The sequence below is a fragment of the Primulina tabacum genome, chromosome 2 (assembly GCF_025594145.1).
Source record: "Primulina tabacum isolate GXHZ01 chromosome 2, ASM2559414v2, whole genome shotgun sequence".
NCBI classification, from domain to species: Eukaryota; Viridiplantae; Streptophyta; class Magnoliopsida; order Lamiales; family Gesneriaceae; genus Primulina; species Primulina tabacum.
In genome coordinates this window covers 21713528-21734020 of record NC_134551.1, presented here as the reverse complement: position 1 = coordinate 21734020, position 20493 = coordinate 21713528, and the positions used below count along the sequence as shown (strand labels likewise).

The window sequence follows — 20493 nt, the reverse complement described above, 5'->3', positions numbered from 1 at the left end:
TCTGCCTATCCACCGCAGGTGCAGTGCTTCTTTAGGCGCGGGTGCGGTCTCTTTCTTAAAGCAACAATTCATCTTTTCATTTTATCCACATACAATCTAGGGCATTACAGCATGCATATATCATAAATAACAAGTAAATATATCGTAAAATTTCATGCCATGCAAGGATATCATAACGTAAAGCGTAACGTGAAAATCGTGTCATGAATAATTATTAATACGTACATAACTGAAAATTGTACGTAAAATGTTTGCTCCATAGAGCCCTGTCATGAAATAGCATATCATAATTTTCTGTTGAGAATATTTTCTACTCAAGTGGCCCATAACATGAACTGATTCGTCTGATCAGACTAAACCACAGTATACTGGGCGGTAGAGATCATCACAACCCTTGGACTGGATATCCGTACCAATACATGAACATGAACCGGTCAGTGACCACCGGATGAAGTAATAATCCCATGATAAGCTGCAATCTCATGAGTGTGAAGTGGCCACAAGCAATACCGCATATATCTCAAAAATAAACTTTTATGTTTTTATGCACGTAATATGATTAAATGTCCTGTATTATTTTATCGAATGGATTGGATCGTTCCCAGGCTTGCTGCGACCTAATTCTAACATGAGAAAAATGCAAATAATCTTAACTTGAGAATGACTTCGTAATTGTACCCAAAAACAGGGCCAATTAGACCAACAACTTAAATTCTAACCATGACTCCGTGCCAACCCGAACCGACATCAAACCATCATTTAGTCATGATTAAATACACTTAAAATGATGAAATAATGCTCCTAAAATTGTAAAATTCGAAGTTTGGTGAATGGAGGCCAAAAACATGAAACGCTCTTTCGAGAGTCACTTTGGCACATTGCACCGTAAATTCTCGTACGATCTCTAAACTTAACCGAATCACAAACGGCCAAAAACATGACCTTCATAACTTGATGAGGTACTGTCCAGTCCTAGGCCATAGGATAAAAGCCAAACAAGAACTCAAACATGCCTCTGAACCGAAGCACCAAGTTGCTGTCCAAAATTATAGCAGCAGCGCTTGCGCTTGCATCGCTTCGTTTGCAAGGCTATTGGCCATTGGGGCTTGAACCACCGACCAGAGCCTCTTATCAACATCCTAAGATGTGACTTGAACCATGGCTAAGGGCCCTAGGCCAGCCACAATCCAAGCAACACCTGCCACCACTCACAAGCTCCACCCGAGAACGCATCTCACACGCTTGGGGTGTCTTGTTCGTTCTTGCTATCATGTGTCATTCTAGTGGCCATATGATCGACCTTGGCATGATCTAGACATCATGAGGTATTGTATGAACCATGGCTAAGGACTAAAAGGCCAACCAAGATACACACTACCCCTAAAATTCGAAACCTGCACATGCAGAAAATAAAGGGTTCGAAGGGCACTTGTCTTGTTTTATTTGGAAAACCGATGGAACCATGGACCAAGTCTTGAAAGGCGGACTTGGTCCCATCTTAGACATACCAAGGAGAGATTCTAACCATGGCTACAGCCCCTAAGGCATTCAAGATCAAAACTCTCCCTCTTGACAGCAAAACACGAAAATTCGAGACTCAAAATGACATTATGAACGAGTTTCTGTCCTTTCCCTTCCTTGCGTGCATGGGGCTTGAACTAATGGACCAACATGGTCCTAACACATCCTAGTACGTGCCTAGGTGCAGCCTTGGGAGCCTAGGATCGAGCCAACCACCTGAACTCACAAAAACAAGCAACCCCTGAGGCATAGAGGAAACCGAAACAAAAATCTGTACATGTTTCGAAAATAATGTTGTGATGGTTTCGGTTTTTGCTAGTAAAAATCATGTATATGTGATATTTAAAATACCTATATGGCTTGATTGAAGAGCAAGGAAGAATATAGACATGCCTTGGATTTGTTTTGAAAGAAAAACAAACGAATACAACGACGCGGCGCGGCAGAGACGGAGTTGCTTCACTTTCTTGTTTATCTCTCTTGTTTTCCTCAGGCCTCACACGATTTTTGAGAGGTTATGCTACTGAAATTTTCGAAGAAAGGGAGAGAAGGATGTCTAGGGAAATGAATGGGGAAGTTGCAAAGTATTTGGGTGATAAAATGGCAAGCTAGAAACTTTTCTATCCTTGAGTTAGGAGATAATGAAAATGATTTGATATCAAGAGATTTGAGGTTGATTTGCTAGGGTGAGGGCCGATTTTATCATGTCAAATAAGGTAGAAAAATTGCTTAATTGTTAATTATTGAAGATTAAATGATGAGAGAATTATCTATCAAGAAAAAGGGTAAGGAAAGATATCAAAGGAAATGAGTTGTCAAAATTTTTTGAATCTAGAAAGGAGGGGGGCCGATTTTCTTAAAAAAAGGGGTAGGAATATTGCTTAATTATTAATTATTGGGGATTAAAAATGAAGGGATTATTTACCGTGAAGGGATAATGAAATGAATCAAATAATGGTAAGTAGTAAATTCAACATCAAATCTCATTAAGGTGGCCGAAATTATCTAGTTAAATGAGGTAGGGAAATTGCTTAATTAATATTTATTGAGGATTTAAAATGAGGGAATTAATTATGCCATGAAAGGATTAAGGAAAGATATCAAAATGGTGAGTTGACAAATCAATATTAAATCTTGAGGGAAATGGCCGAAAATTGAATGATAATGGAGGAAAAATATTTCTTAATTATTGAATTTTAAATCTTTAGTGTTTTATCTACCCATTAAATATTTTAGTGAATTAATAAATTAATTATTGAACCTAAATGAACTTATTTACTATTTACCTCAAATTAATTAAATAATTCCATAAACATTCTTTTGCATTGAATTAACTTATTATTTATCTTAAATAAATTCTAGAAATGTTTTCTTAATATTAAATTTTATCTTCATACTCCTACTCCAGTCCGACCTCACTTATTTAACTGAAAAGATAATAACTAACTACTGCATAAAATAATTAAATTTAAAGAAAAGAATTTAAATCCTCATGCATAAAAATCATTTTAATTTAAATAATAGTAATTATGCATTGCTTATACATAGTCTGATCTACGGGTTCTACAACTCTCCCCCCTTAAAAGAAATTTCGTCCTGGAAATTAAAACTTACCGAATAGCTCGGGGTACCGACTCCTCATCTCTGGCTCAGACTCCCACGTAGCCTCCTCCTCTGAATGATTAAGCCATTTGACTTTCACTCGCTTAACCAGCTTGTTCCGAAACTTCTTCTCCTGTCTGTCTAAGATCTACACTGGTCTCTCTTCATAAGAAAGGTTCGGGTAAACTGCAACGACTCAAAGTTCAAGACATGCGAAGGATTTGCCATATACTTCCTCAGCATAGAGACGTGGAACACATTGTGTACTCCGACCAGATTCGACGGAAGAGCAACACGATAAGCTAGCGTCCCAACCCTGTCGAGGATCTCAAAGGGTCCGATGAATCTCGGTCTGAGCTTTACTTTCATCTCGAACCGCATGACACCATTCATAGGTGCTACCTTCACAAAAACATGGTCGCCAACGGCAAACTCTAGATCTCTCCTCCTCTGATTCGCATAAATCTTCTGTCGATTCTGAACAGTCCTCATCCTATCACGGATCTTGACTTCTACATCGGCAGCCTGCTGAATGATCTACAGACCCAATTCTGATCTCTTCCCTACTTCATCCCAATGAACTGGCGATTTGCACTTACGACCATATAGTGCTTCATACGGAGCCATACCTATAGACGACTGAAAGCTGTTGTTATAGGTGAACTCTACCAATTGCAAATTCGACTCCCAACTCCCTGAGAAATCAATGACACAAACACGGAGGAGATCTTCCAAAATCTGGATAACTCTCTCTGACTGACCATCTGTCTGAGGGTGGAATGCTGTGCTAAACAACAACTTCGTACCCATAGCCGAATGCAAACTCTTCCAAAATGAGGAAGTGCATCTAGGATCTCGGTCAGACACTATAGAAACGGGAATACCATGAAGTCTGACTATCTCTCGGATATACAACTCTGCATACTGAATCATGGTGAAAGTCATCTTGATAGGCAAGAAGTGCACTGATTTGGTAAGACGATCAACAATCACCCAGATAGCATTTGATCCTCTGACTGACTTTGGCAAACCGGTCACGAAGTCCATGGTAACATTCTCCCACTTCCCCTCGGGAATAAGAAGAGGCTTGAGCAAGCCTGCTAGTCTCTGATGCTCTTTTTTCACTAGCTGACACGTCAGACACTCGGATACAAAACGTCTGATATCCTTCTTCATTCCTGGCCACCAATACGACAACTGCAAATCTTTGTACATCTTCGTACTCCCAGGATGAATAGAGTACGGAGACATATGGGCCTCGGATAGAATATCTGCTTGAATAGAATCACTGCTAGGAACCCACATTCTGTCTCGGTATCTCACAATACCGTCGCTAATTGTATACAAGACACTGCCCTTGGCCTCATCTCTCTGCTTCCACTTTGCCAACCGCTCATCTGCTGACTGACCACTGCGAATACGGTCTAGAAGGGAAGACTGAATCGTCAAAGTAGATAGACGGGAAACTCTACCTCGAGGATAAGTCTCTAGATCAAACCTCTGCATCTCAGACTGAAGAGGCCTCGAAATCGCTAGATGAGCCATCACTGTGACTTTCCTGCTCAATGCATCCGCAACTACATTAGCTTTACCCGTGTGGTAGCTAATGTCACAGTCATAGTCCTTTACTAGCTCCAACCAACGCCTCTGACTCATATTCAGCTCTTTCTGTGTAAAGAAGTACTTGAGGCTCTTATAGTCGGTAAAGATCTGGCACTTCTCTCCGTACAAATAATGCCTCCAAATCTTCAAGGCAAAAACTACGGTTGCCAATTCTAGATCGTGGGTAGGGTAATTCTTCTCATGGATTTTCAGCTGACGAGAGGCATACGCTATCACCTTCCCATGCTGCATCAACACTGCGCCTAGACAAAGCTTCGAAGCATCGGTATACAAAACAAAGTCTCCGGGCCCTGACGGCATGGCCAAAACTGACGCTGATATGAGAGCTTGCTTCAAAGTATCGAAGCTCTTCTGACACTCATCGCTCCACACAAATTTAACATTCTTCTTTGTCAACGACGTGAGTGGAACTGCGATAGAGAAGAATCCCTGAATAAACTTCCGATAATATCCTGCTAGCCCAAGGAAACTACGGATCTCTGATGCATTCTGCGGCACAACCCAATCTCTGATTGCTGCAACTTTCGCTGGGTCTACCTCAATACCGTTGCTAGAAACGATGTGGCCTAAGAACGCCACCTTCTCTAACCAAAATTCGCATTTACTGAACTTCGCGAATAACTTATTCTTCTGTAGGGTCTGCAAAACTGCAGTCAGATGTCTGCTGTGATCCTCTTGATTCTTTGAGTAGACGAGAATGTCGTCTATGAATACTATCACAAATTGATCAAGATATGGCTGAAATACGCGATTCATGAGATCCATGAAGATCGCTGGCGCATTCGTCAAACCGAATGGCATCACAAGGAACTCAAAGTGGCCATAACGAGTCCTAAAAGCAGTCTTGAGAACATCGGCGTCTTTCACCCTTGACTGGTGATAACCAGAACGCAGGTCGATCTTAGAGAATACTGAAGCTCCCTGTAACTGACCAAATAAATCTTCAATCCTCGGGAGTGGGTATTTGTTCTTCACTGTAACCATGTTCAACTCCCGGTAATCAATACAGAGCCTCATAGAACCATCTTTCTTCTTCACAAACAAGACTGGCGTGCCCCATGGTGAAAAACTCGGGCGAATGAACTCCTTATCGAGAAGTTCCTGAATCTGCTTCTCAAGTTCTGCCATCTCTGTCGGTGCTAATCGGTACGGTGCTTTCGAGATCGGTACCGTACCTGGCATAAGCTCAATCAAAAACTCCACCTCTCGCTCGGGTGGCATACAAGTGACCTCATCAGGAAATACGTCTAGAAAATCCCCAACGATAGGGACATCAGAGGCCTACTGGCTGGGTCCCTCGGGAACGGATATAAAAGTTGCCAAAAACGCTCGACATCCCCTATGCATGAGCTTCCTAGCCTGGACACAAGATATCAAACGCGGTAAATGAAAGTACCTGTCTTGCTCAAATAAGAACTGCTCCATCCCAGGCGGTCAGACTAGAACAGATCTCCACTGGAAGTCGATCAAAACTTTGTTCCTTAATAGCCAGTCCATCCCCAGGATAATGTCAAACTCTGGCATCGGCAAAACAATAAGATCCGCATAAACAAGATTGCCATGAAGCTCGAGGTCTATGTCTCGGATCACATTAGTAGATGCCATCTCCTCTCCCGAAGGCAGTACTACTGAATAGGCTATATCTAGCCTAATGGTCTTGACCTTGAGAAAATTAGCAAAGGTCTCCGAAATGAATGAATGAGTAGCCCCTGAATCTATCAAGGCTTTCGTAGCTGAACCCGCTATAAAAGTTCTCCCTGAAAGGTTGGAACGTCAAGCTGAAACCAATAATCACAAAACTAACCTATAGACATGCGAAATTCAAAGTTCTTCTAACCTAATTCCCGAAAGTAACACAGATTAGAGCATGCGATCCTATCATCAATTCTATGTTCAAAATCTTAACCCAAATCCCCGAAACGATAACACTTAACTATAAACTTAAAGCTTTAAGATACCTGTCATGAGCATGGTCTCCGGGTTCGTCTCTGCTCCATGGAGAGCAAAGATTCTGCCTTGGGTAGGCAGACTCCCCTGTGGGCATTGCTGCAGCAAGTGGTCTGGACTACCACACTTGTAACACTTCCCTTAACCATACATACACACTCCAGCGTGGCGGCGTGTGCACTTAGGACAGACTGGGTGCTCAAAAGTCCTCGGGACTGCGCGTCCCCGCTGCTGCTGCTGCTACTGCTGTCTTCTGTTTCTGGGTGGGCCGTGGAAAGGCCTCTTACTCTGGGCTGCTGCTGAGGAGGAGGGCGGTGTGGCACTTGGACTGGTCGCTTGCCCTAGCGGTCTCTTTCTATAGCCTGCTGATCCTGCTCTGCATCTAGAGCTCTGGAGACAGCGGCATCATACGTAGTAGGGCTAGCTACCCTAACATCACGGCGCAATATCGACCGTAGACCATCCAGAAAGTGTCTCAGCTTTGCTCCGGCATTGTTGGCAATCAGGGGCACAAAATGGCAACCCCTCTCAAACTTACGGATGAACTCCGTAACAGTCATATCTCCCTGCCTCAGGGTCATGAACTCCCTGGTCAACCTGGCGCGCACCTCGTCAGTAAAATATTTCGAGTAGAATACATCGGTGAAGCGCGTCCAGCTCAGAGTAGCCAAGTTCAGGGCTACGGATGTTCCTTCCCACCATAAGCGGGCATCTCCTCCAAATAGATAGGTCGCACAACGGGCCCTATCCTCGTCTCTAAGCTCCATGAACTCGAAGATAACCTCGAGGGACTTAATCCAGCCCTCGGCAATCATAGGAACTGAAGTCCCTGAAAACTCCTTCGGTCTCATCTTCATGAACCGCTCATAGGTAGACTCAGGCCCTGTCGGCCTGGTTGCCACAGCATTGTTCCTCGCAAACTGTGCAAAGAACTGAGTCATCCCAGCTAACATCTGGGCATTCAAGTCCGGTGGAGTTGGAGGTGGTAAATCTCTCTCCTACCTCTGATTCTCGCCGTCCTCCTGGCGAGGCTCATCATCTCCCGTGCGCTCAAGAATGCGTCTGGGAGGCATATTGTTCCATACATAACCCATACGTAACTAACATGCATAATCTCTGTTATTTCTTTAAATTTAAATAAATAATGCGTAATCAATATCTGAACATAAAATACTTTATGAAAACATGCTGTTAAAATATTTCATGCTTTAAAAAAATGCGTAAACGTAAAACTTACAGACCGAAGACGTGACTTCGTGAGCTTCTCGAGGTCAGTAGTAGTACAACCCTTTACAGGAACATAGGCTCTGATACCAACTGTAAAGGCCCGAAATTCGTATTTGAAAATTTGCGGAATAATTTGAAATTTTTCTTTAAAAGTAAATAACTTGCCTCATTCATAAAATAAAATGTTAAAAAGTCAATGTTTAAAAGTAGCAGCGGAAGTAAATAATGTTTAAAAATAACAACATAAAATAATTCAACAAAGTAAAAACCGAGTTTGGAATAACAATAATAAGTGCTGAAAATGAGGTACTCGGGTTTCTACTACTGCCGACCCAAGATGGCTCACTGATCCCCGCTCTTGTTACCGACCTCATCATTACCTACAACAATCAAGTCTAGTGAGTCTAAAGACTCAGCATGCATATATCATAAATAACAAGTAAATATATCGTAAAATTTCATGCCATGCAAGGATATCATAACGTAAAGCGTAACGTGAAAATCGTGTCATGAATAATTATAAATACGTGCATACCTGAAAATTGTACGCAAAATGTTTGCTCCATAGAGCCCTGTCATGAAATAGCATATCATAATTTTCTGTTGAAAATATGTTCTACACAAGTGGCCCATAACATGAACTGAATCGTCTGATCAGACTAAACCACAGTATACTGGGCGGTAGAGATCATCACAGCCCTTGGACTGGATATCCGTACCAATACATGAACATGAACCGGTCAGTGACCACCGAATGAAGTAATAATCCCATGATAAACTGCAATCCCATGAGTGTGATGTGGCCACAAGCAATACCGCATATATCTCAAAAATAAACTTTTATATTTTTATGCACCCAATATAATTAAATGTCATGTATTATTTCACCGAATGGGTTGGATTGTTCCCAGGCTCGTTGCGACCTAATTCTAACATGAGAAAAATGAAAATAATATTAACTTGAGAATGACTTCGTAATTGTACCCAAAACGGGGCCAATTAGACCAACAACTTAAATTCTGACCATGACTCCGTGCCAACCCGAACCGACATCAAACCATCATTTAGTCATGATTAAAATACACCTAAAATGATGAAATATTGCTCTTAAAATTTTAAAATTCGAAGTTTGGTGAATGGAGGCCAAAAATATGAAACGCTATTTCGAGAGTCACTTTGGCACATTACACCAAAAATTCTCGTACGACATCTAAACTTAACCGAATCACAAACGGCCAAAAACAAGACCTTCATAACTCGATAAGGTACTGTCCAGTCCAAGGCCATAGGTTAAAAGCCAACCAAGAACTCAAACATGCCTCTGAACCAAAGCACCAAGTTGCTGTCCAAAATTATAGCAGCATCGCTTCGTTTGCAAGGCTATTGGCCATTGGGGCTTGAACCAACAACCAGAGCCTCTTACCAACATCTTAAGGTGTGGCTTGAACCATGGGTAAGGGCCCTAGGCCAGCCACAATCCAAGCAACACCTACAACCACTCACAAGCTCCACCCGAGAACGCATCTCACATGCGTGGGGTGTCTTGTTCGTTCTTGCTATCATGTGTCATTCCAGTGGCCATATGATCGACCATGTCATGATCTAGACATCATGAGGTATTGTATGAACCATGTCTAAGGGTGAAAAGCCAACCAAGATCCCCACTACCCCTAAAATTCGAAACCTACACTTGCAGAAAATAAAGGGTTCGAAGGGCACTTGTCTTGTTTTATTTCGAAAACCGATGGAACACTTGACCACTTGAAAGGCCGACTTGGTCACGTTTTAGACATACCAAGGAGAGATTCTAACCATGGCTACAGCCCCTAGGGCATCCAAGATCAGAACCCTCCCTCTTGACAGCAAAACACGAAAATTCGAGACTCAAAATGACATTATGGACGAGTTGCTGTCATTTCCCTTCCTTGCGTGCATGGGGATTGAACTAATGGACCAACATGGTCCTAACACATCCTAGTACGTGCCTAGGTGCAGCTTTTGGAGCCTAGGATTGAGCCAACCACCTGAACTCACAAAAACAAGCAACCCGTGAGGCGTAGAGGAAACCGAAACAAAAATCTATACATGTTTCGAAAATAATGTTGTGATGGTTTAGGTTTTTGCTAGTAAAAATCATGTATATGTGATGTTTAAAATACCTATATGGCTTGATTGAAGAGCAAGGAAGAATATAGACATGCCTTGGATTTGTTTTGAAAGAAAAACAAACGAATACAACGACGCGGCGCGGCGGAGACGGAGTTGCAACACTTTCTTGTTTTTCTCTATTGTTTTCCTCTAGCCTCACACGATTTTTGAGAGGTTATGATACTGAAATTTTCGAAGAAAGGGAGAGAAGGATGTCTAGGGAAATGAATGGGGAAGTTGCAAAGTATTTGGGAGATAAAATGGCAAGCTAGAAACTTTTCTATCCTTGAGTTGGGAGATAATGAAAATGATTTGATATCAAGAGATTTGAGGTTGATTTGCTAGGGTGAGGGCCGATTTTATCATGTCAAATAAGGAGAAAAATTGCTTAATTGTTAATTATTGAAGATTAAATGGTGAGATAATTATCTATCAAGAAAAAGGGTAAGGAAAGATATCAAAGGAAATGAGTTGTCAAAAGTTTTTGAATCTAGAAAGGAGGGGGGCCGATTTTCTTAAAAAAAGGGTAGGAATATTGCTTAATTATTAATTAGTGGGAATTAAAAATGAAGGAATTATTTACCGTGAAAGGATAAGGAAACGAATCAAATAATGGTGAGTTGTAAATTCCACGTCAAATCTCATTAAGGTGGCCGAAATTATCTAGTTAAATGAGGTAGGGAAATTGCTTAATTAATATTTATTGAGGATTTAAAATGATGGAATTAATTATGCCATGAAAGGATTAAGGAAAGATATCAAAATGGTGAGTTGACAAATCAATATTAAATCTTGAGGGAAGTGGCTGAAAATTGCATGATAATGGAGGAAAAATATTTCTTAATTATTGAATTTTAAATCTTTAGTGTTTTATCTACCCATTAAATATTTTAGTGAATTAATAAATTAATTATTGAACCTAAATGAACTTATTTACTATTTACCTCAAATTAATTAAATAATTCCATAAACATTCTTTTGCATTGAATTAACTTATTATTTATCTTAAATAAATTCTAGGAATGTTTTCTTAATATTAAATTTTATCTTCATACTCCTACTCCAGTCCGACCTCACTTATTTAACTGAAAAGATAATATCTAACTACTGCATAAAATAATTAAATTTAAAGAAAAAAATTTAAATCCTCATGCATAAAAATCATTTTAATTTAAATAATAGTAATTATGCATGGCTTATACGTAGTCTGATCTACGGGTTCTACAACAAACCTAGGGTTCTTTGCAAGAATAGCAGCCGCCCCTTCCATTCGATTTCCCAGCAAGTTTTGGTGAATTTTATTGCAAGAAAATAGAGCCACGTTCGTCCCGGATCAAGCCTCGCTCCGTCTCCGCTTCGGTATCGCCATATCGTGAGTTTTAAAAATCAAAAAGCATGTATATTCTGTTTTTCCTACGTCGATCTAGTCATATTATGTGTTGCGATGTTTTTATGCGAGAAAATACATGTGTGATGTGTAGAAGTTTGAGCAATCATGTTTTGATCACTTTTGAAACCATTTTTGGGATCTCAAATCTCTATTTTACTGATCTTTTAAAAACTGCGATTTTTACCGTCGAGATTTTGGGAAAACTTTCAACGTAAGAAACGTAGAACTTTTGGATATCTTCGATGCAATATAAAATTCAAAATATTTGGATAGAAATTCAGTGAGATATGATCATTTTCGTGGAACTTCTCAAACTGCGTTTTCTGAAAATTTATATTATTGATGTGTTTTTGAAGTTTTATTGTTGCAGGCTTCGTTGGGGATCGACGGGTGATCGTTGCTGCATTTAGGTATGTTTAGTATGATGTTGGGTTGGTATTTGGTATGCCGGTTAGTGTCGATAGGCACTTGAATTCATTTGAAGCCGTAGGAAATGATTTGGGGTTAATTTCCGTGTTTTTGAGTTGTATTGTGTCGCAGGGTGGATGTCGTTGTTTTGGGGTGGTTATACGGGTTTGGATTCAAGGTTATAGTAATCTAGGAGGGGTCTCGAGGTGTCGATTCATGGTCGGGATGATCGAGTTAGGAGAAATAAGCCTTGAGTATATGAATTTTCGTTGGTTCACGCGTACCGAGCCTGCACGGACCCGTACACGGACCCTGGCATGGGGTCCGTGCCCTTGTTTCCTTCTTAATGTCAGTAAAACAAGCCTACACGAACCCTTCTACGGACCCTGACACGGGGTCCGTGCCTTTGTTTCCTTGAAAGTGTCAAATTTGCGAGCCTACACGGACCCCTAGACGGACCCTAACACGGGGTCCGTGTCCTTACTTCTTTTCGAGCATTTCTTTTGCGAACCTACACGGACCTATACACGGACCCGGGCACAGGGTCCGTTTACTTCATATTTTGGGAAAAAAAAATTAGACTTCACATCAGGTTTTGTTTTGGGGTTCAAGATAATGGTTAATACGATGATTAAAAGAGGTCAAGTTCCGAGGGAACTAGAATGTCATAAGCTACTTATTCAATTCGGTGGTGAGCTCGAATACCTAAGTCTAAGTTATGCAAGTTATGTATTTCAAACTCATGTTAGTTTGTGCAGCAGCGGCCCCAAGCGTGATCCAACGAATCCATCAACGCCAAGTAAGTATGTTTGACGTGCAAAGAAAATATTTCAAGTTTTTGTGGTATGGTAAATATCTTGTGACCAATTATTTATGGTATTGGAAAGCGGTAAAGCATGACCAGGGACCAATCCACCCCGTTAATGCATGAACAGGTTTAGATCAGGAATCGAAAGTGTTAAAGCATGAACGAGGACTAATCCACCCGTTAAAGGATGAACGGAGATCTCATGTATGTGGCAGTGGATCTTCCCTGTCAGCTCAGTACTGTTGTTTAGTCTCATTAGGCGTATTTATGTATGGGTCACTTGCTTTGAAACATGTCTCTACGCAAAATGATGAAGTTTATGTATGTTCATGTATGTACAAGTATGCAAGCACGTTTAAGAAAAGTTTCATGTTATAGCACGTCTATGTTTGTATGTAAGTTCAAGCTTTTATATGCACGTTCAAGTTCAAGTATGTACGTTCTATTTTGAAGAGTATTTGATTTTATTACGTATTACTCTTTACTTCCAGTTTATACGTGTTGAGTCTTTAGACTCACTAGACTTGATCGATGCAGGTGAGGATGCATTTGAGGAGACAGGAGGTGGGGACCAAGGAGCTGGCTTGGACTGAGCAGGAGGCTAGACCCGAGGACCGCCCAGTTTTTAAGAGTTTATGAACTGTCCAAAATACTCTGATTTCATGTTATCGATTATGAGTTTTAAACAAGTACTTTTAGTAAACTTCATTTCAGATCTTTTGTTGTAACAATATTTAGGGATGAACAGTTTATTTTATCGAATTTTAAAGGTTCGCCTTTTATTAAAGAAAATTTTTAATTTTTTTCCGCAAATTTTAAGTAGTAAAAAGTACGGTATGTTACAATTGGTAGCAGATCCGACCTCTCCGAGTACGGTGTGGTTCGGGGATGAACCAAGCGGATGCTGGTGGGCATGTAAGGCCCGGGGCCGAAGAGGGCGGGGGGTGATCGCCGGTGCCATGAGGTGGCACGGACAATGAGCGGCTCCTGGCAAGCTTCTAGGCGGACGGAACATGGATGAACCGATATTACACCGGAAGGAGAGAGATTCCAAAACTGTTCAAGTATGGGACTGTGCAGTTGAAGAGGGTTTAAAATATTTGATATGTACTACTCATATCAAGAATGTGTATCTTCTTTTCGGTAGCTAATCACATAAGAACTCCAAAGTTAAGCGTGCTTGACATGGGGCAATTTTGGGATAGGTGACCTCCTGGGAAGTTTTCCAGGTTGCGTGTGAGTGAGGACATAAGCACGGTGGAAAGACCCTTCTTGATACAGTGAGGACAGTCGTCGAATCTGGGGCATTACAGTTGGTATCAGAGCGGTGTTATTGTAAAGGGTTATGCCTACTGCTAGTCGAAAGAAGCTCACAAAGTCACACCTCAAGTCTGTAAGTTTTAAAGTTATGAGTTATGTTATGTACTAAGCATTAAGTCATGATTTCAGCATGTCCATGTTTTAAGTTCGATTTACGTGCATCTTATACTATTGATATCATGTTCATGCATATGGGGTTTACGTGTTGGGTAAATTGTTGGAACAGTATGCCTCCTAGACGCATAAATAACCGGGAAGCTAGGGATGAAGATAGAGAGGCTCGAGAGGAGGGGAGAGATGCTCCACATCCTCCACCGCCAGATATGCAGGCACATATGCTTGCAGGAATGACTCAGTTCTTCGCACAGTTTGCGGGGAACCAGGCGATGGTGGATGTAGGGGCTAGGCCCAGACCAGAGGCAGTATACGAGAGTTTCAGGCGGATGAGCCCAAAGGAGTTCTCGGGGACCACTAACCCGATGAGAGCAGAAGGATGGATTAAATCCATCGAGGGGATTTTTGCCTTTATGGAGTTGCAAGATGCAAATAGGGTCAGGTGTGCCACATTTCTACTGACCGGGGACGCCAGACTGTGGTTGGAGAGTGCGTCCGTGGCAGCGAACTTGCAGACCCTTTCTTGGGATGACTTTAAGGAGGTATTCTAGTCCAAGTACTTCACAGAAGAAGTACGATCCAGACTGAACAGGGAATTCATGACACTGCGACAGGTAGACAGCAGTGTTGCAGAGTTTGTCAGGATGTTTTAAAGGGGGTGTCAATTTGTGCTCCTTATAGCTAATGATGTCCAGGGAAAGTTGAGGCATTTCATGGATGGGTTGCGGCCGATCTTGCGTCAAGATGTTCGAGTAGCTGGTCCTACTACTTACGCAGTTGCCGTGTCTAGAGCTTCGGCTGCGGAGCAAGATCAGATGGATATTGAGGCTGATTGGCAGGGCAAGAGGCCCTATCTGGCTCCACAGTAGCAGCAGCAACGACCTCATTTTAAGAGGCTGTTCCAGGGGCAGCCAGGAAAAAAGACTTATCAGGGACCGCCAAAGGGCAAGGGTCCTATGCCACATCAGAAGGCGCCACAGAGGCGGGGAGAGCACCCGATGTGCCCGAAATGCAACCGCCAGCACCCGAGACTGTGTTTGTATGGGTCAGGTAAATGTTTCAAGTACGTAGCGAGTGACCACATGTTGAAGGAGTGCCCACAGTGGAGGCAACCGACACAGGGAAGAGTGTTCGCCATGCATGCTCAGGAGGCAAACCCAGACACAAAGTTATTGACTGGTAAACTATTTAATTAGGCATCGTATTACTTGGCTATGCATGTGTTGGAATTTCATTTGGGTTTAATAGTGTGCTAGTAATATTTTAGGGTGTCATGCGAAATAAATTTCTTCTATGCCTGAGATTAAGGTTAGAATTTTGAGGAGATAAGTTTTGTGTTGTGCTAACGTCTCTCAGGAAATATATTCATAAAGAGACTAGCCACGAAGGCCCTAATAGACTCAGGAGCCACCCACTCCTTTATTTCGGAGACGTTTGCTAGTCACCTAGACGTCAAGTCTATTGGACTCGACGTGAGCTACTCAATGACAGTCCCAACAGGGGAAGAATTGTCAGCTACTAGCGTGGTCAGAAACATCGATCTGGAACTGCAGGGCCACCTAGTGTATGCCGATTTGATTGTTTTGCCGATGCCAGAATTTGATATCTTTCTGGGAATGGACTGGCTGACGAATAACAAAGTTTTTATCGACTTTCAGAAAAGGTCGGTGTTAGTAAGACCTTTGGGTTTGGAGCTGTTTCTCTTTGAGCCGGCTAAATGGAGGAGTTATCTTCGCATGATCTCTTGCATTCAGGCGCGGAGACTCATTCACAAAGGGTGGCAGGCTTTCTTGGCCAGCGTTGTTGCCGTACCTGACGCACCCACTCCGTCTATAACTAATGTACCAGTGGTCAGGGATTTTCCTGACGTCTTTGTAGATGACTTCACAGGCCTTCCACCAGAAAGAGTGGCAGAGTTCCCCATTGATCTTATGTTAGGCACAATGCCAATCTCCAAGGCACCGTACCGTTTAGCTCCAGCTGAGATGCTAGAAGTCAAACAGCAGATTCAGGAGCTCCTTGACAAGGAATTCATCCACCCTAGTTTCTCACCATGGGGTGCACCAGTACTCTTCGTAAAGAAGAAAGATGGGAGCACGTGGCTGTGTATCGATTACCGAGAGCTGAACAAGGTAACGATCAAGAATAAATACCCACTTCCAAGGATCGAGGACTTGTTCGATCAGTTGCAAGGATCTACAGTGTTCTCTAAGATAGATCTTCGATCGGGGTACCACCAGCTGAAGGTGAAGGACGTCGATGTTCATAAGACAGCTTTCAGAACCAGGTATGGGCATTATTACGAGTTCTTAGTGATTCCATTTGGACTGACGAATGCTTCAGCTATTTTCATGGACCTCATGAACCGAGTATTTCAACCTTACCTTGATCAATTCGTCATAGTATTCATCGATGATATTCTAATCTACTCAAAGAGCCATGAGGAGAACAGCCAACATTTGAGCACAGTTTTGCAGATCCTGCAGAGTCACAAGTTATTTGCGAAGTTCAGTAAGTGCGATTCTGGATGGAGAAGGTAGCGTTTTTGGGTCACATAATATCTAACAGCGGTATTGAGGTGGATCCAGCTAAGGTAGCGGCTGTTAAGGATTGGGTTGAACCGAAGAATGCTTCAGAGATCCGCAGTTTTCTGGGTTTAGCCGGTTACTACCGTAAGTTTATTCAGGGATTTTCGTCTATAGCTGTAACGTCCGAGATTTGACGACTGTCCTCACTGTATCAAAACGAGTCTTTCCAGCGTGCTTATGTCCTCACTCACACGCACCCTGGGAAACTTCCCAAGAGGTCACCCATCCCAAAATTGCCCCAAGTCGTGCACGCTTAACTTTGGAGTTCTTATGTGACGAGCTACCGAAAAGAAGATGCACCTTCGTGATATGAGTAGTACAAATCAAATCTTTTAAGCCCTCTTCAACTGTACAGTCCATTACATTGAACAGTCTCGGAATCCCTATCATTCTCGTGTGGGTCGGTTCATTCATGTTCCCTCCACCTAGAAGCCTGCCAGGAGCCGCTAATTGTCTGTGCAACTGATGGCACCGGCGATCACCCCCCACCCTCTTCGGCCCCGGGCCTCACATGCCCACCAGCTTCCGCTTGGTTCGTCCCCGAACCACACCGTACTAAGAGAGGTCGGCTCAATACCAACTGTAGAGGCCGGGGGGTGATCGCCAGTACCATCAGTTGCACGGACAATGAGCGGCTCCTGGCAGGCTTCTAGGTGGAGGCAATATGAATGAACCGATTCCACACAGGAATGAGAGGGATTCCTAGACTGTTCAATGTAATGAACTGTACAGTTGAAGAAGGCATAACAGATTTGATTGGTACTACTCATATCACGAAGATGCATCTTCTTTTCGGTAGATCATCGCATAAGAACTCCAAAGTGAAGCGTGCTTGACTTGGGAAAATTTTGGGATGGGTGACCTCCTGGTAAGTTTCTCAGGGTGCGTGTGAGTGAGGATATAAGCACACTGGAAAGACTCGTCTTGATACAGTGAGTACAGTCATCGAATCTGGGACGTTACAATAGCAGTACCGCTCAATTCACTGACTAAGAAAAATGATAAATTTGAGTGGAGCGATGAATGTCAGAGGAGCTTTGATACCTTGAATCAAGCTCTCATTTCAGCATCAGTGTTAGCCATGCCAACAGGAAAAGGAGATTTTGTACTATACACCGATGCATCTAAGCTCGGGTTAGGCACAGTGTTGATGCAGCATGGTCGGGTGATAGCTTATGCTTCTAGACAGTTGAAGGTGCATGAGAAGAATTATCCGACTCATGATTTAGAATTAGCCGCCGTTGTCTTTGCCCTGAAGATTTGGAGACACTACTATGTACGACGAGAAATGCAAGATATTTACTGACCACAAGAGTCTCAAGTATTTCTTAATGCAGAAAGAGCTGAATTTAAAACAGAGACGTTGGTTAGAATTGGTGAAAGACTATGATTGCGAGATTAGCTACCATCCAGGGAAAGCTAACATTGTGGCAGATGCCTTGAGCCGAAAGGTTGAAGTCATCGCACAGTTGCCAGTACAAAGACCTCTTCAATCGGAGATCCAGAGGTTTGGGTTAGAGGTTTATCCCAAGGGCAGAGCTCCTAGACTATCTAATCTGACACTCAAATCCAATTTGCTAGAACGAATCCGTAGGGGACAGCCTTTAGATGAGCAGTTGCAGAAATGGAGGCTGAAAGACGAAGCCAAGGGCAGTGTACTTTACACAGTGTCCGATGGTATGGTGAGATACAGAGGTAGAATGTGGGTGCCTAGTGTTGATTCGATCAGAGAGGATATTTTGAGAGAGTCACACGCATGTAATGACCGAGATTTTTATTCTGTTAATCTGAGATTTTTGATAATGAATGATGTGATTATATAAGGACCACTCCGAGGCACGATTTGAGAAGACATGATTTATGCGCGAGGTGTTCGCGAGGCGCGCATATGCGCGAGCAGGACACAGAACCTCGCGCATATGCGCGAGACAGGGCGCGCATATGCGCGAGCATGGAAAATTCCTAAGTGCCGAGACAGTAGGTCTCGCGCATATGCGTGAAGATAGGGCGCTCATATGCGCGAGCAGAAGAACTCAGAATGCCGAGACCAGTAGGTCTCGCGCATATAGGCGAGACGTGCTGAACCAAGAATGAGCCACACGTCCCTTACCATGCATGATATATATATCAAATAACTTCATTTCCTCAGAATTCAAGAAAGAAACGAGACAATTCCCTGGAGAAGTTTTCAAGTTCTTGATATTGGAATTTGATTTGTACAAGATTCGACCGTCTGATTTTCGATCCGACTTTAATTATGTATTCCTCTCGTCAAAGGCTTCGACAGGATGTAAGTGTTCTTCCTTTTCTTACATGATTCGAAATGGTGATAGGGGAGAAATTAGATATGATTGATGTTTGGTGTTCTTGAGATATTAGAAATCGTATAATCGAAATCATATTGAAGAACGGATACCGTATGAAATTGTTATCATTTTCAGATTTGAATTGATTGAGAATATACAGATTTGGTAGCAGATTGTGTTTATCGATTGATTATGAGTTGAGATTGATATCTGTTGATATTGTATTTCTGGGTATATCGAGATTGTGCTGTTATGCCGTCGAAACAGAATTAGATTGAGTTCTGATCATATCCAGTATTGCTTTGAATAGAATGATGATATTGTATATTTCGAATGTCATTTCCAGATTGAGTATTGACAGCTTCAAATTCAAGACTTCGACTTCGTCAGATCGACAAAAGAAATGTATAAATCAATGTTAAACCGGGAAGATACGACTCGAGTTAAATTCGACTTGAGTTTCCCAAAATCACATACTTTGTTGTATTGCATTGATGTTTGCAATTCATGAGATTGATATGGTTAGTCTATTGATTTCTAGCAAAGCTTGTATTTAGTCTATGGCAGATGTGCCATGTCATTGGCAGAGGTGCCAAGTCATTGGACATTTGGTGATATCTATGTGCGTAGGAATATATCGACTCCTATTGTACAAATTTGATATAGAATGCCAAAGTCAAGTCACTGGGCATTTGGAGATATCGATGTGCTTAGGAGTAGATCGACTCCTATTGTAGAGATTCGAGATAGAATGCCAAAGTCTGGAAATAAGAACGTACGACCATCTAGATGAGAGAGCAGGTGGGAGACTGTTGCGTTCTTATTCGATCGGGATCCCTAAATTAGAGAAGAGTCGAGTCAGAGATTATGAGTCAAGAGTTTGGTTTACAGTTTTATATCGATTCATGTCTTTCAGATTATGATACATGTTATTGATAACTGTTTCATGCTTTATATTTGTTTATATGATTGCATATAAACATTGTTTATACTGGGAATATATTTCTCACCGTAGTTATCCGGCTGTTGTGTTTGTATGTGTGCATGACAATAGGTGGGACAGGATCAAGATCGAGAAGATGATGAGAGATTGAGATTAGAGTTGAGATTCGGACCCAGAAAGAGAGTTGTTTTCATCACTTGATATGTAGTGAATGAATAATAGTTTGTTATGATTTACTTTTGTACTAGACTTGTACTATGGATCATGTTGTAGATATTTAACTTGATCTTGTGATTTTTAAAAGATGGGCCTACTTTATTATAGATTTTGTAGACTCGTTATATAGTGTTCAACATTTTTTTAAAAAAATTATGACACAGTTTACTTAATTGTTACATTTGATCCTAATAATGATTAAGAAGATGAATTAGCCTCCGGGTCCCCACACAATTCATCTCCATATTCTATTCATCCAGGAAGTACTAAGATGTACAAAGATTTGCAGATTCTGTATTGGTGGCCAGGTATGAAGCGAGATATCCGTCGAT

At 41.9% G+C, this 20493-nt stretch overlaps 1 protein-coding gene across 1 annotated transcript in view; it reads right to left on the bottom strand.

The window, feature by feature from the left end:
• The window catches only part of LOC142537576 (uncharacterized), an 88593-nt gene extending 72561 nt beyond the window's left edge, over window positions 1-16032 (bottom strand). Inside the window, exon 1 of the mRNA XM_075643081.1 lies at window positions 15921-16032. Coding sequence (XP_075499196.1) covers window positions 15921-16032 — 112 coding nt within the window. The remainder of the gene's footprint in view (window positions 1-15920) is intronic.
• Between the last annotated feature and the right edge of the window lie 4461 nt (window positions 16033-20493).